The 14,917-nt window shown below is 49.6% G+C and overlaps 1 protein-coding gene across 3 annotated transcripts in view; it reads right to left on the bottom strand.

Annotated features, from left to right (window-relative positions):
- Nucleotides 1–14,917, bottom strand: part of CEP128 (centrosomal protein 128) — a 722,948-nt gene that overhangs the window by 157,867 nt on the left and 550,164 nt on the right. For all 3 annotated transcript variants that reach the window (XM_069208366.1, XM_069208365.1, XM_069208367.1), the window contains one exon: nt 12,710–12,733. In XM_069208366.1, coding sequence (XP_069064467.1) covers nt 12,710–12,733 — 24 coding nt within the window. The remainder of the gene's footprint in view (nt 1–12,709; nt 12,734–14,917) is intronic.

Raw genomic sequence — 14,917 nt, 5'->3', positions numbered from 1 at the left:
GGTAACAAAAATATCTGGTAGAGACATATTCTAGTTGCAGATTCCTTACCTTCGAATTTTCCCCCAGGCATCAGACTGGATCCGGAGATTTTTCTTCGAGCAATACCCTTGCGTGTCAGTAGGTGGCATTGGTCGACTCCGCAGGCGTCGTGGTCGCCGTGATGGCATCAGGAGTAGTACATATACACCACCCTCGCGCAGTGACGTCAGTTTCTTTTAAAGACTTTTCATACCAGAGCGCAGAGCCGCTAAGAACACTGAGATTGGTGTGCCAGAGCTAAGGACCTGAAAGATGGAATCCCTGTCCCTAGAAATCAGTTCGCAAGCGGGGAGGATGGGTGGGCGGTAAAGAATCTGCAACTAGAATATGTCTCTACCAGATATTTTGTTACCGAAGGTAAGTAACTTGTACATCTGATAGAGAATTCTAGTTGCAGATTCCTTACCTTAGAATAGATACCCAAGCAATGCCATCATTGGTGATGGGCTGCGAACCAAGATCATAATAGAAAGTCCTGCAGGACTTAACGACCAAAGTAGCCGTCTCGATGAACCTAACTATCCAGGCAGTAATGCTTAGCAAACGTGTGCAGGGATGCCCACGTAGCTGCCTGACAGATATCCAGGATAGGAACTCCGCGTGCTAACGCAGTGGATGCAGCAGTTGCTCTGGTAGAATGAGCCCGCAAGCCTTCAGGAGGTTGCTTTTTAGCCAAAGCGTAGCACATTTTGATGCAAAGAAGCACCCAGCTTTTGTACCGCCTTCCCTTTCTTCACACTCACATAGCCAACAAAGAGTTGATCGTCCACCTGGAAATCTTTAGTACGATTGAGGTAGAACGCCAATGCTCTTTTTGGGTCAAGACAGTGGAGTCTCTCCTCTTCATGGGAAGGATGTGGGGTGCATAGAAGGTAGGCAAAGTGATGGACTGGCCTACATGAAATAGTGTAACCACCTTAGGAAGGAAGGAAGCTCCAGTGCGTAACACCACTTTGTCAGGGTGTACAGACAAGTATGGAGGCTTTGAAGAAAGAGCCTGAAGCTCACTCACCCTGCGAGCAATCAAAGACAGTTTTGAATGTGAGGAGCCGCAAGGGGCCCCCCTTTGCATTGGCTCAAAGGGGGTACACATCAAGTAAATAAGTACAAGATTAAGATCCCACTGAGGCATGTGGAAGGGAGTGGGAGGAAATAAGTGGGTGAGCCCTTTTAAGAACTTACAATAGGAGATTTAAAGAGTGAGGGTTGATCAGGAAGCCTAAGAAAGGCGGAAATGGCAGAAAAATACCTGGTTAAGGGTGCCCAATGCAGGGCTAAAGAAAGAATGAATAGAAGAACCTCTGAAAGAGGGGCAGAAAGGGGATCAACAGTTTTTTTGGTACACAATGCCAGAAATTTATTCCAACGACAGGCGTATACTGTTTTAGTCGATGGATGCCTGGCTGCCAAGATAACATTACAGACTTCGGGTGGAAGGGCAAATGGCGTCAACTGTTGCCGCTCAATCTCCACGCATGAAGGTGGAGTTTGGACATGTTCGGGTGGAGAACCGTCCCCTGCTGCTGCGACAGAAGATCCACCCAAAGAGGCAGTCGGTGTGGAGGATCGATTGATATGCTCAATAGCTCTGGATACCACACTCTTCGAGCCCAGTCCCGAGCCACTAAGATAACTTGGGCCCGGTCGTACTTGATTTTCTTGAGAACTCTGGGCAGAAGAGGGATAGGCGGGAAGGCGTAAAGGAGGCCGGAGCTCCACTCGAGGTGAAAAGCGTCTCCGGGCGAGTGCCGCCTTGAAAACTCCAACGCGCAAAAAAGCTGACATTGTGCGTTCTCTGTGGAGGCGAACAGATCTAACCAAGGCTCTCCCCACTTGAGAAAGAGACCTTGAACCACCTCTGGATGGAGACACCATTCATGATCGACAGTGCATCGGCAGCTGAGTTTGTCTGCTCTGGTGTTGAGAGAGCCCGCCAGCTGTTGAACCATCAGGGTAATGCCCTGATGTTCCAGCCATGTCCAGAGGCGTAGTGCCTCCTGACAAAGGGTCCAGGACCCCCACCCCTCCTTGTTTGTTGGAGTAAAACATGGCAGTAGTGTTGTCCGTGAACACCTGCACTACTTTCCCTTGGAGAGATGGAAGGAATGCTTTCAACACAAGCTTGATCGCCCGGAGCTCCAGCATATTTATGCGGAGTCCCGACTTCGCCGGAGACCAGAGGCCTCTGATCTCCACCTCCCCCATGTGGCCGCCCCACCCCAGAAGTGACGCATTTGTCACTATAGAGAGATCTGGTTGGGGAAGGGAGAGGGATCTGCCGGTGACCCAATAGGGATTCGAAAGCCACCACTGCAGGTCTTTCGCAGTCCCCTCCGAGATCTGGACCATGTCGGAGAGATTTCCCTGATGCTGCGCCCTCTGGAACTTCAGGTCCCACTGCAGAGCCAGCATATGCCACCTGGCATGTGTTACTAGCAGGATGCAGGAGGCCATGAGGCCCAGCAGCCTCAGAGTCAGTCTCACCGAAACCCAAGACCAAGGCTGAAAGATCGGAATCATAGCCTGAATGTCTTGGACTCGCTTTTCGGGAGGATAAGCCCAAAACTGCACTGTGTCCAGAACAGCTCCAAAGAAAGGGAGCGTCTGAGAGGGAGTCAGGTGTGACTTCGGCACGTTTATAGTGAACCCCAGCTAGTGCAGGAGGTTCGCCGTAGTCTGAGGTCGTCTAGGTATTGGAAGACTGAGAACCCTAACCTGCGCAGATAAGCTGCTACCACCGCCATCACTTTTGTGAACACCCGAGGGGTGCTGGTAAGGCCAAAAGGGAGCACTGTAAACTGAAAGTGCTTGTGACCTACCACGAATCGTAGGTAACGTCTGTGGGCAGGCAGGATGGGGATGTGGAAATAAGCGTACTGCAAGTCCAACGCTACCATCCAGTCTCCTGGGTCTAAGGCAGACAGAACCTGAGCCAGGGCGAGCATTTTGAACTTCTTCTTGAGGAAGTAGTTCAGGTCCCGAAGATCTAGGATAGGACGTAAGCCTGTGTCCTTATTTGGTAACAGAAAGTAGCGGGAATAACAACCACAACCTACTTCTGGCACAGGGATCCTTTCTATAGCTCCCTTGGCCGAGAGAGCTGCGACTTCCTGGCAGAGAAGCACCAAATGATCTTCCGGAAGAGGATGGAAGGATGGTGGCATATGTGGTGGTGCAGATTCGAAAGGGAGGGAGTAGCCCTTCCGAATGATCTGCAAAACCCACTCGTCCGTGGCGATATGTTCCCAGTGGGGCAGGTGATGGCAGATCCTGCCACCAACTGGGCGGGACTGAAGGGACTGACTAGGAGGGTTTGGAGGCTGCAGCAGGGGCAGAGGCGGACTGGACAGACCCCTGGTTCCCTGTCCCATGGCCACGTGGGATTCCGCATCCACGGCCACGCATAGGCTGTCCAGCGTGCATGGCACTGTGGCTGGGTTGAGGACGTGACAGGGCGCCCCTTCCGTGTCCACGAAAGAGACGAAAAGCAGACTGTGGTGGGCATGTGGCGGAAGAAAGACCAAGGGACCAAGCCGTAGCCCGGGAATCTCTCCAAGGCAGAGTCCGCTTTGTCTCCGAAGAGACGAGTGCCATCAAAGGGCATGTCCATGAGTGACTGTTGGACATCCCCCGAAAAGCCAGAAGTATGTAACCAGGCGTGGCGCAGTAAAGCCACTGTCGTCGCAACTGATCTGCCCAGAGATTCAGTCGTATCCAGCCCACAACGGATAGTGAACTTTGCCGCGTCTCTCCCATCTTTCACTGCTTGGGAGAAGATAGCACGGGCCTCCTCCGGTATCTGCGGCAGGACTTGCGCAACCGTGTCGCACAGTGAGTGGGAATAACGGCCCAAAAGTAATGCGGTGTTCACAGACAGCAGTGCTGGCCTGGAGGAAGAAAATAACTTCTTACCAAATTGTTCCAGCCTTTTGGATTCCCTATCCGGGGGTGCGGGATGGAACGCACCAGAAGAAGAGGAAGCCTGAATTACAAGACTCTTAGGCGTAGGATGTTGGGACAGGAACTTTGGGTCAGTCGGCACGGGCCGATGGCGAGCAATAGTACTGTTCACGGGACCCCCTGTGTTAGGTTTGGACCATGTATTCAAAAGGACATCAGTGAGGGCCTCATTGAATGGGAGAAGGGGTTCCGAAGTGGAAGCCCCAGGCTGAAGCACCTCCGTCAGGAGATTAGACCTGACCTCCACAGTAGGTAGCTCAAAGCCAAGGACCACAGCCGCCCTACTAACCACCATACTATAAGTAGCCCCCTCCGATGTAGCCACAGTAGGAGGAGACAGCATGCCAGCGTCAGAAGTATCCAGACCACAAGTCCATAGTAGGGTCATCCTGGTATTCATAAGGGTCCAGGGACCCCTCCAATTCCTCCCCGTATTCGTACCCATAGGAAAATGGGTCTGAATCTGACCTCGGGTGAATAGGGCCCACCGAAGTCGATGGCGGCGTCAGCTGACGCCTCTCCGACTTAGGGCGACGTCGATAGTGGGCACTACCGACGTCGGGAGCGTCGATAATCGACCTGGCACTGGGGAAGGTCTCGATGGTGCGACCGGCGTTGGTGCGGATCCGCACACGAATCCGGAGGCAACCTCGGTGGCCGGGGCCAAAGCAGTCGGCGCGGAACCCTTTGGCCCCTCAGCCGAACTCCTTGGGCATAAAGGCGCTATATCTAGGTCGGCCTGCACAAAGATGAGGCGCATGGCCTCGTAAAACTCTAAGTTTGGCGGGGGTCGCTCCGGTTCTGGGAAACTTGGGGAAGAGCGGAGTCGACCCAGACGTAGGCTCCGAGGACGGAGGCCTAGTGCGTGGACGCTCATCCCGCGTCATGCCGGCCGAGCGACGGGGTGAAGCCGGAGAACGATGCAACTTCGACTTCATCTTCTTACCTTGACCTGAGGACTTGGAAGACGACGAGTGGTGATGACTCAGTGACCGATCTCGAGACCTTCCTCTCAAGTGAGACTGGGACCTACGCGGAGTTGAGTGCCGGGCCGCTATTAGCTTTAGGGACCGCTCCCTCACAGCTTTCGGGTGCATGGCCCGATGCTCGGAGCACGACTTCGGGTCATGGTCGCGCTTGAGGCACCACAGACAAATGCGATGAGGATCCGTCACTGACATCGTCCGATAGCAAGGCTTGAACCCGGTCTTTGAGGACATCCTCGACGCACCAAAGGCTTACCAAAAAAGCTTGACAAACCGGTCAAATTCGGCCAAAAAATAGCCTAGGGTAGCTCTCTCTGGATCAGCGCATGGCGCGGAAAGAAAAGAACTGACATGTACTACTCCCCATGTCATCACGGCGACTGTGACGCCTGCGGAGTCGACCGACACCACCTACTGACGCGCAAGGGTATTGCTCGAAGAAAAATCTCCGGATCCAGTCTGATGTCTGGGGGAAAATTCTAAGGTAAGGAATCTGCACTAGAAGTCTCTATCAGATCAGATAATTAGTATCATTTAAAAAACTCCAAGCTGCAGACTCTGCATCACCCTTGAAGGAGGATGAGGAGACAAGTTTTCTGAAGCTGACACCTGCACATGTAAGTAAACCAATATTGTTATTTTTGCTGTTATTTGTCATCTACTAAGCAGAAATCTACCATTGGATGCCATTGTTTTTGGTATTCTGGGATTGAGTTTCCAAACAGTTATCTGGTTTCCATCACAGAACGAAGTTTGATCCTGTTCAAGAAAATGTAAAGTCAGTCTAGCAAAGGGATGTGCTCTGTTGGTACAATGACCAACAAATCTTTGTGCAAAGCGTTACAATACTCAAAGTCGTGGAGATCAACAACAAACACAAATTCAAAAAGAACATTCAAGTTATTTACTAAGTATCATACCTGCAGGTTTCGCCTCTTTGGGCACCCAGTGATTCTCAACTGAGGGTAATAGGCAATAAACTAACTGATACACTTTCTTTAAACGCTTTCTCTCGACATTAAGAGAACGGGTACAGAGTAGGGGTGGGCGAAAAAATTCCACTCCACCAGCAGACTTCGCAGAGTTTTCCCCACTGCGCACTCTGCTTGGAACACAGAGTTCCAGCAAAAATTCCGCAACCACCATGTGGCAGAATTTTTTCTTGTGTGAGAATTTGCATCCCCTAGCGCAATTTGTGGGTGCCAGAACGGCTCTTGGAGAGATTTCTCAGTGCAGGCAGTCGCAGCAGGTAGCAACCGTTCATGCTGAGAAAGATGATGCTTGATTTAAAAATCTACTCATGGGGCAGAAAGAAGCAACATCCTCTGGCCCAAAGCCTGGTGCTGTTTGTGCTTATTTTAAATAGCGGAACAAGCTCCTGGCACTAAAAATTGTCTCAAGCAGCGCACCGTGCCCGGATTCCACCCACTCGCAGACCTCCGTGAAATCTCATGGAGTTCTTAGGTAACTCCATGGAATTCCACAGAGTGAAACTCCGCAAGTTCTGCTCAGGCCTAGTATAGAGTTCCCTACAACGACTCGATCCTGAATACATATAACTTCTTCCACTACATTAGTACACCGTCTGAGACCCAACCCTTGTAACAGGTTAGATGCATGACTGGTTTATGAATGGATCCTTTCACCTTTAATATATTGTGATATATTGTACTTGAACACAATCACACTCAAAACAAAACTAATGCTCCACTGCCCTTGATTGTCGGGGTTGATAACCAACTGTAATCTGAAGCACCTCCAAGTATAGCTTGATAGTCAAGATGTTTGGCAGAAGGGAAGCAACTGTTACATATATAATTCCAAACCAACAGTGATGCATTGATGGAGACGCATTCCTGAAGTCCCATGTGAAGGAGTAATGAACCATGGCCATGGTGAGGAGACTGCACATTTCTGAAGTCTCAGTGCCTGATCGAGAGACTACTAAACGAATCCTTAGGTGTTCATCAAAAGTTAAAACACAGGAAGCAGGAAAGGCGGTCTTGAGATTACTGACCATTCCTCGAATGCTAAAAACCATTTCAGAGGAGTGTTCTTTACATCCTGTAAAGCGAGTATTTCTGGAATACGACATATTAAGGATTTGACAGTCTATAATGTGGACCTACACGTCTGTGAACGCGGAGCCCAAGGGAGTACAATGCAGGCTCGGCAGCTTGATGAGAGTGGACATGCTGCTAAGTGCTGATCAGTCAGGAAGCGTTACTCACTAAATACTGTTCCGCCTGTTTGAACGCTTCACTAATGCTTGATGCATCAAGCTGGACATTTCATTATCTGCGGATCCATCAGACGGACACTTCACTAACCGATAAGCAACTCGCTGCCGCACTGGGTTTGTAACTACATGGGCGTCAGAGTATCTTGCAGATTGTTCTACAGCGGGCTGAGGATTACCATTAATGCAGGTCTATCTCCCAGGCTTCTCTGCAGACTACTGACACACTGGCCCTGCTACTGTTCTGACTGCTTTTTACCTTAGTCTAGGGGCTGTGCTGACTGACTGGTGACAAGATCACTGACAACACTAGCCATGGATTCTCAGATGTGTAACTGCACTGACTGTTGACTGCATAGAGAGGCAACTGTGGTGATGACTGATCCCCCAGACAGACACTTGTGCCAAATCTGGACTCCTCAGATAGGTGGAGGGTTCATGTCCCTTCATAATAGCATTTGTAGAGGCTGCTGCAGTATCGCAATGCAAAGTCCTCCAGTAGGGGACTGTTCAGACAGCGGTTATCAGACAAGCAAACGTACGACCTGCTGGCTTTGAGACAGGCAACTGGAAAACATTGCTTCTTTAGACTGGGGACTGTGAAACCTGCCGATTCATTAGATGTGTTGGAAAGTAGGTCATTAGTTGTGTGGCCTGCACAAGTAATGGATCCGCACACGACCACCACTGGGAACCAAACACCCCATTGTAGCGCTTGACTCTCATAGGGTAGCATTGCTGAGCAGTCCAAGGCTTACTCAAGGGAGGTGGTGTGGGCTAGTAATCCCCATTCGCAGGCACACAAGCATGGCACTCAATAAATGATTGTCCAGTCTGTGCTTTTTCTTTTGATAAAGTAAAAGTACGTTTATTACACACACGCACTACTCAATACTAATCAAAAATTTACAAATATTCACAAATGGATGGAGGTACCCTTGGATGACATTGTGTAATCTCTCATGCCTCCCCCTAAGGGAAATATAATCCAACCACCCACATGGCAAAACCGTCCCTGGTATCCCAGTGCAACATTTGTCTGTAATATAGAGTGAACGCACCAAAGCCTGACAATGAGCATCATAACTGTAATTATTGTACAGGCAAGAGGGTATCAACAATTATTGTACAGGAGAGTGGGTATCAGTCTTATTAACAACTCATCATCATTAGGAACACCTAGAGATATGATTAAATACTTCAAACCATAAGTATTACTTTTGGATTACTTTAAGATTATTTTGGATTACATTGGTATAACCTAATGCATTTGATCATTACGATATAATACCACCTTACACCCCTAGAGGGTGCAATCACACAAGCCAAGAACAAAAGTTCTAACATGCTAGTGAATTACATGTGCTTGTAACCCCTGGGGGTTATATTTCCTTGGTCCCACCTAACTTAGGGAGGGGGACATAAACTTGGCGTTGGGGGGGTGGAACGCTGCGCCGTTCCTGCAGCTCCCCCGGACAATGGGCACTTGGTTGATGGTGGTCCTATCTTCCTGGGGCAACCACGAGCTGAACAAGGTGTTCTGGAGGCCCTAGGCCCGAAAAGCCTTGTCGGCCATATGCATATTTAATGAGCGGCTCTCCCACTGTGCCGGGGAGAGAAGCTTCGCATTTCCTTTTCCGATTTGCGGCCTCACACCGCGTTTCTGGGGGCAAGGGCAGCGCGGCAAGCTCACCCCTGGCTGCCCTCATCGACGGGGGGTGACCGGTCCAACCCGGACACCCCTGTCATGCTGCCTTCTCGTTGGAGGGCAGCGCGGGAGCCCACCCCTGGCTGCCTTCATCAGGTTGGGGGGGGGGGGGGGGTTTGCCCAGTCCCATCCGGACACCCCCGTCAGGTGAGTGGTATTGGGGGAGCAGCTCGGGGAGCCCCCCAAGGCCGCTCCAGCCAGCTCCCTGCACTGTCAGCCTCTCCAGGTGCTGCCGCAGCAGCTGGCCTCATCTTTGGTGTCTGCCTGCTCCTGCGGGCAAACACATGCTGCTAGGCAGCCTGACAGGTCTGGGGAGCGCAACAATGCTCCGTGGCCTCACCTTCTTCACTGGGCCCCGGGATGGGGTCCAGGGCCCCTCTGGCAATATTCACGGGGCGTGACAGCAGTCCCCCCCCCACCCCCTCTGACTTGGTCTTCGGGTGGGGGATCCGGGATGGGGTCTGGGGCCCCCAAACGATCTTCACGGGAAGCGCGATGGCACTACCCAGCTTCTTTTCTTCCTGGCGGGGTCCCGGGATGGGGTCTGGGGCTCCCTCCTCCATATTCAAGGGGAGTGCGACAGCGCTCCCCGTCTTTCTCTTCTTTTTAGCCCTGGGATGGGGTCTGGGGCCTTCTCTTGGTCTTTACTTCAGTTTTGGGGGCAGCCACCGGGCCCTGGCCCACCCCAGGGGCATCGACCGGAGCAGCAGCGGTGCTCCATGCAATTCGCTGCTCGCTCTGAAATAGGTCAAAGGTCATAGACCTTCTTCTTTGGATATCTCAGGCCCCCAAGGGCCGATATGGGTGGTTCTGGTGTCATTCCTCTCCTGGTGATGAGCCCTTGCCACCAGAAACACTCTCCTCAGGCCTCCTGGCCGGAACGGTCCCAGAAGATAGGGGGCCAGTCCCACTAACTCCCTGCACCAGCCTTTCCTCTGGGTGCCCTCCTTCCCTTCTGGACAGTGCGCTCTCCATGCACCAGCCCAGTCTTTCCCACAACTAGTCCTCAGAGGGAGTAAGTGGGTCAGCTTACCTGTCCCTGGCCAGCGCCTAGCTGGGCCTGAAGTCCTTCAGGGGCAGAGTCCCTGCTCCAGGGGTCAGTCAGGGGGTTCTTCTTTCCAGTTGTCCATGATGCCTGTCTACAGTCCCAGTGTCCAGCAGCTAAGCACAGCCAAGAGAGAGAGCTCTCCCCTGTGCAAGACCTTTTAATTGGGAGCGGAAGTGTCCAGCTGGCATGCACCTCTGGCCAATCCAGACCTGCCACATCACTTCCTTGCCCCTGTCCCCTCCTCCCTGCACAGTCTTCTGGGATAGCTCCAAAATGGCTTCGTCCAGGAGCTTGGGCCACATGTGCTCTAAAACTCAGCGCCTCCTTCTTAGCATTCCTTTCATGGCTTCTCCGCCCATTTCCTGGCAGGGGCTGACAGCTGGCTGATTGATGCAAGGCCCCATTCAGGCAGCTGGACAGAGCAGTAATTGAACCTAATCCTGAGATGAGTCAGAGAAAGTTGACATTCCTGGATGACCCATGAATTGTACAACTATGCTTTTGTAACCTATTGCATCATTCTTTTCGTACAGGTTACAGTATACATTGGAGACTCTGGTCTCTGTGGACCCTAGGGGACCTGAGTTATGCCCTAGGCCACTCTTTCCTATTGACACTGAATGGAGTGTCCCTACAGTGAAAAGACAGTAAGCACACTGATGTTGACATGTACTGGAGTGTCCCTACGGTACAAATACAGTAAGCACACTATCTCTCCCCTGGGTACACCCATCTCATGAGGCCTACTCCAGGTCACCACCCTCTCTACAGAGTTCCTTCTGCGCCAGGCTCCCTAAGCGCAGTTCTTGGGCTGCGCTCGCCCGGATCCCTCCCCAGGCAGCCCTTATATGGGTGCACACTTTTGTGCACACATGATCCCGTGTAGCCCACCCGTGGCCTCCTACTCTTGCTGCGCCACAGCAGCCTTTCCTTAACAAGGCGGCACGGGGGTCACACGCGCAGTCCATTTTACCATGAGCCTACTGTGGGGTAGTCCCGGACTAGGAGGCTCCCTCACAGTAAAAGGTAAAAAAACAGGTGGTCAAAAGGCAAAAAACATCAGGGCAGATCAGATTTATCAGAACCATCTTCTCACAACACGCTATTGTGCAGAAGCCTGTTCCTTCATCCTTATTATGCCAAATACCACAACGGAACAAAAACATTCCTTTCCAAGAGTTTCCAAGTATGGTTTTCACAGTACTGTTACTATTAATTCTGTACCTCACAACTGCACCCACAGCCTTCTCCCACAGCATATGTGATTTATAAAAACAAGTAAAACCAATGAAAAGTCAGTTGATTGTACTGACTGCTCATGTACCTACATAGGCAACTGTAGTGGCTCATCTGGGCAACTGACTTCCCTGCCTGTTGTTTCGTTGCAGGGTATAAGGTGAACACACCCGTCATTTTGTACAATATATATTCGAAGACACCATCTTTGGATAAGGATTGCATAATGTAATTAGATGTTTAGATGTACTCCATACAAAGGCAACAGAAGTACAAAGACAGTCTCGCGAGTGGAGAACATTAGTAATAAGAACATAGGTATTGGTTTAGCTATTATAATATTAATGTTTTGGCGAGTCCCTTTGGAAAGAAAGGAGTAAAAAAGCAGCCAACGCGTGTTCGTCCTCAGCACTTCTTCAAAGGCTGAAACAGCATACTGGTTAAGTATGTAATCAATTGAAAAAATGATGCGACCAAACATCTGAGTTTTACGGATATAACAGAGAGAGGGCTACCAAAAAAGCACCAAAAAGACCAACTTGAATGAGTGGAAGTTCAGCCTCAAGTGACAGCAGATGACTAGATTAACCTGTAGAACCAAGTCCCATACAAGTTTACTGTGAGATTGTAAACATCGGATGAACTGTATTAGAGTTTTGCCACCCAAAAGGGGGAGAAATGCCTACTTAAACAATCTTGCTGAAACTATTGCATTATCTTTTCGTGCGTGTTTCTTACGCCGTTTGTGGCTTCTGCACCGCACTCCACGGCAACCCGATGCCTGGTTTGTGCTTATTAAGACAATTAAGCAAGTTACTACCTAAAACTTTACCTCTGATTCAGAAATTAGGCTGGGCCCCAGCGTTAATATAATTTGCCATGCATGACATTGTAAAGCAGTGTGCAGTGTGTGGCAGTGGTTGCAGGCGGTGGTCACCAGCACTCTTTTTTCTATCATCATATATTAACCCAGAGAAAGGATGAAAGGAAAGGGGGATAGATTGAGAAGGAGAAAAACAGAAAACAGTGACAACGGGAGAAAGAAGGGTTGAAAAAGGCCGTAAAAGTGTAAGGAGGTGGAAAAGGAAGGTGTGCAACCTTGGTGGTCGGCAGCACCGGTTGGACGACCTTAGGAACATCTTTGGGCCCTTACCATTGTCACAATTTTACCATCACAAGTACTCTGTAGAGTTGTAACAAACCAACCAGAGTGTTGAGACAAGTGCTGCAGTGACAGGACCGCCTGGGGTTCAACTCCAATGATGCATGTTGACGCTCCACCCACCCAGACCACAGTGAGGACTCCCCTGTTTGGAAAAACCGGTCGGGCCTCACAGGTCAGTGAGGAGTCATTTCATAGCAGGTCTGGGGCAGCCTGGCCTAGGAGCATCGTGCAACATGCCAAGCCAAGAAGATACACTGCCTCGGGTTGTGCTTTTATTGACGTTTCAGATTTATGGTAATCGACAGCATAAATGAAACATGTACTCACCATTTCTAGATCCACAACACGGTCCTGCAAAAAAGAAACATACCACCACTCAGGAAAAATGACTGGATGCTTGCTTTTCATATATATACTGGCATGCTCATTGCCTATATATGCAAAGACATCACTGCTTTGACAATACATCAGTTCTTACTAAACAGTTGGTGTCTGTGTGTGCGTTGTGTAAACTCCTTATGGCAACATAAGGGGTGGTCTCAATTTTGCATCTGTAAAGAAAAAAGCTGTTGGAGGTTAGCGCGTGGCAGTGCACTCAAGTATCTTAGTCAAAGGACATCACCTTAGTTTAATTAGTTCTATAGAGTTACATCGAGTCTGTGTTATACGCATACTCAACCAATGGTGAAGCTTATGCCTTATTACCATCACCTGCCCTTTAACTTGTTAATCCTAGCAACCAACAGTGATCATGAGTATCACGTTATTACAGTCTTTCCTTTCTCTCTCAGATATTTGTTCCATTCTCTCATTTGCTAATTTATTGTACAATTAATCTTCGATGCTTTTAAACCCATTTCTCCAATCCATTGTTCTAGCGTTGGCACAGATGGCATGTGCCAATGACAAAGGGTTTATATTTTAGCCACAGCATGCCTAGCCATCTAATGCTTAATTTGCTTGATCCAGCCACCTCTGATATGTCATGTAGGATGGGCAGATGTGCTGATAGCTGTATGCGATGGTCTAATGTGCTGCTGACTGGATGTCATATATTTAACTAGTATAATTGTACTCTGTGACAGTGACATGTGACGTGCATTTTATGAATCCCACTTGCTTGCAACTCAGCTACTCAGTGTGTGGCAGTAGTTTCGCTAGATGTAGTTTTTTAGGTGGCCAACACCATTGATGGAAAAAATTTAAAATGAAGAAATACGAGTGTGTCTTCTCATTTGTTCCTCATGCGCCCCTCTAACAAAGCTGCCTAATCGTTTGAGGAACAGTCTCCGCCCAGTAGCCTCAGTCAGTATGCCTTTGCATAATTCAGTGTAGGGGAGAAGGTGCCTTGTATTAACAGATTGCAAAGGAAGAACACAGAGTCAGCCTGCCACCCTACACATCGAGATCTAAGAGCCTGATCTGCAGGGTCCCTCAGGGCTCATCTCTCAGTCCCACTCTGTTCGACATATACATGACTCTGCTTGCCAACATCATACGATACCAAGGAATAACCATCACATCCTACACAGACGACACCCAACTCATCATTCTATTCCTGAACAAGACAGCCACCACCAGAACCAAGTTCAGCAACTGCATGATCAAGGTAGCAGAATGGATGTGAACCAACTGCCTGAAGCTAAACTCTGACAAGACAGAATTGCTGGTCTTTGAAAACAAGAACTCAAAATGGCAGTGCAAGTCAACACAGTTAGCTCCTCCTGCTTTCACATCTTACACAAGATCTTCAAATATACCCCCAGAACACCAGCTATACCGTCACACAAGCACTCATCACAAGTAGACTCGACTACGGCAACACACCACAGCAGGATCCTCAAACAGCTCGTACAGAGTCTCCAAATCATCCAGAAAGCCGCAACGAGACTCAACTTCAACCTCCCACATAGCACCCACATCTCTCCACACCTCAGACAGCTCCACTGGCTCCTCGTACACAAACGCAGTCAATTCAAACTCCCTACAAATGCCTGCAAAGCGCTGCACAACCTTGGATGAGTGTACCTGAACAACCACATGCACCTTCACCAGAAGACCGGGCACATCCACACCCTCACTATCTCATACACCCCGCATCCACAAAAGCAGAAATGGAGGTTACTCATTTTCCTACATCGCACTCAAAATCTGCAATAACCTGTCTCAACGCATCAGAGTATCCTTTCTCACTTCTTGAATTCTGTAACCGGCTGAAGACCTGGCTTTTTGACCAACTCTTGGGGCTTGGTTCCTACACACCTGCTCAAGCGCCTGAATATCTTCACGGATGATTAGCTTGCTCCACAAATCCACATAACATAATAAAAAGCCGGATATCATGGCTTTGTAGTTCCCCCATGTAGTGAGGTATTTTTCGATGGGTGATTCAGGTGTCGTGTGCTCTGTGCAGAACATTCCTACCAGTTCCAAGAGGCTGTATATTTTTCCTCTTTACACAACTGGGGGTGGGGGAGGTCTAAAAATATTCCCCTTTTGGCTTTTGTTTCACATGAAAAGTCTGCTGATGTGAAT

The sequence above is a fragment of the Pleurodeles waltl genome, chromosome 9 (assembly GCF_031143425.1).
Source record: "Pleurodeles waltl isolate 20211129_DDA chromosome 9, aPleWal1.hap1.20221129, whole genome shotgun sequence".
In the NCBI taxonomy this organism is placed as follows: domain Eukaryota; kingdom Metazoa; phylum Chordata; class Amphibia; order Caudata; family Salamandridae; genus Pleurodeles; species Pleurodeles waltl.
The sequence above is the reverse complement of the archived record's forward strand: the minus strand, read 5'-3'. Positions and strand labels throughout refer to the sequence as shown.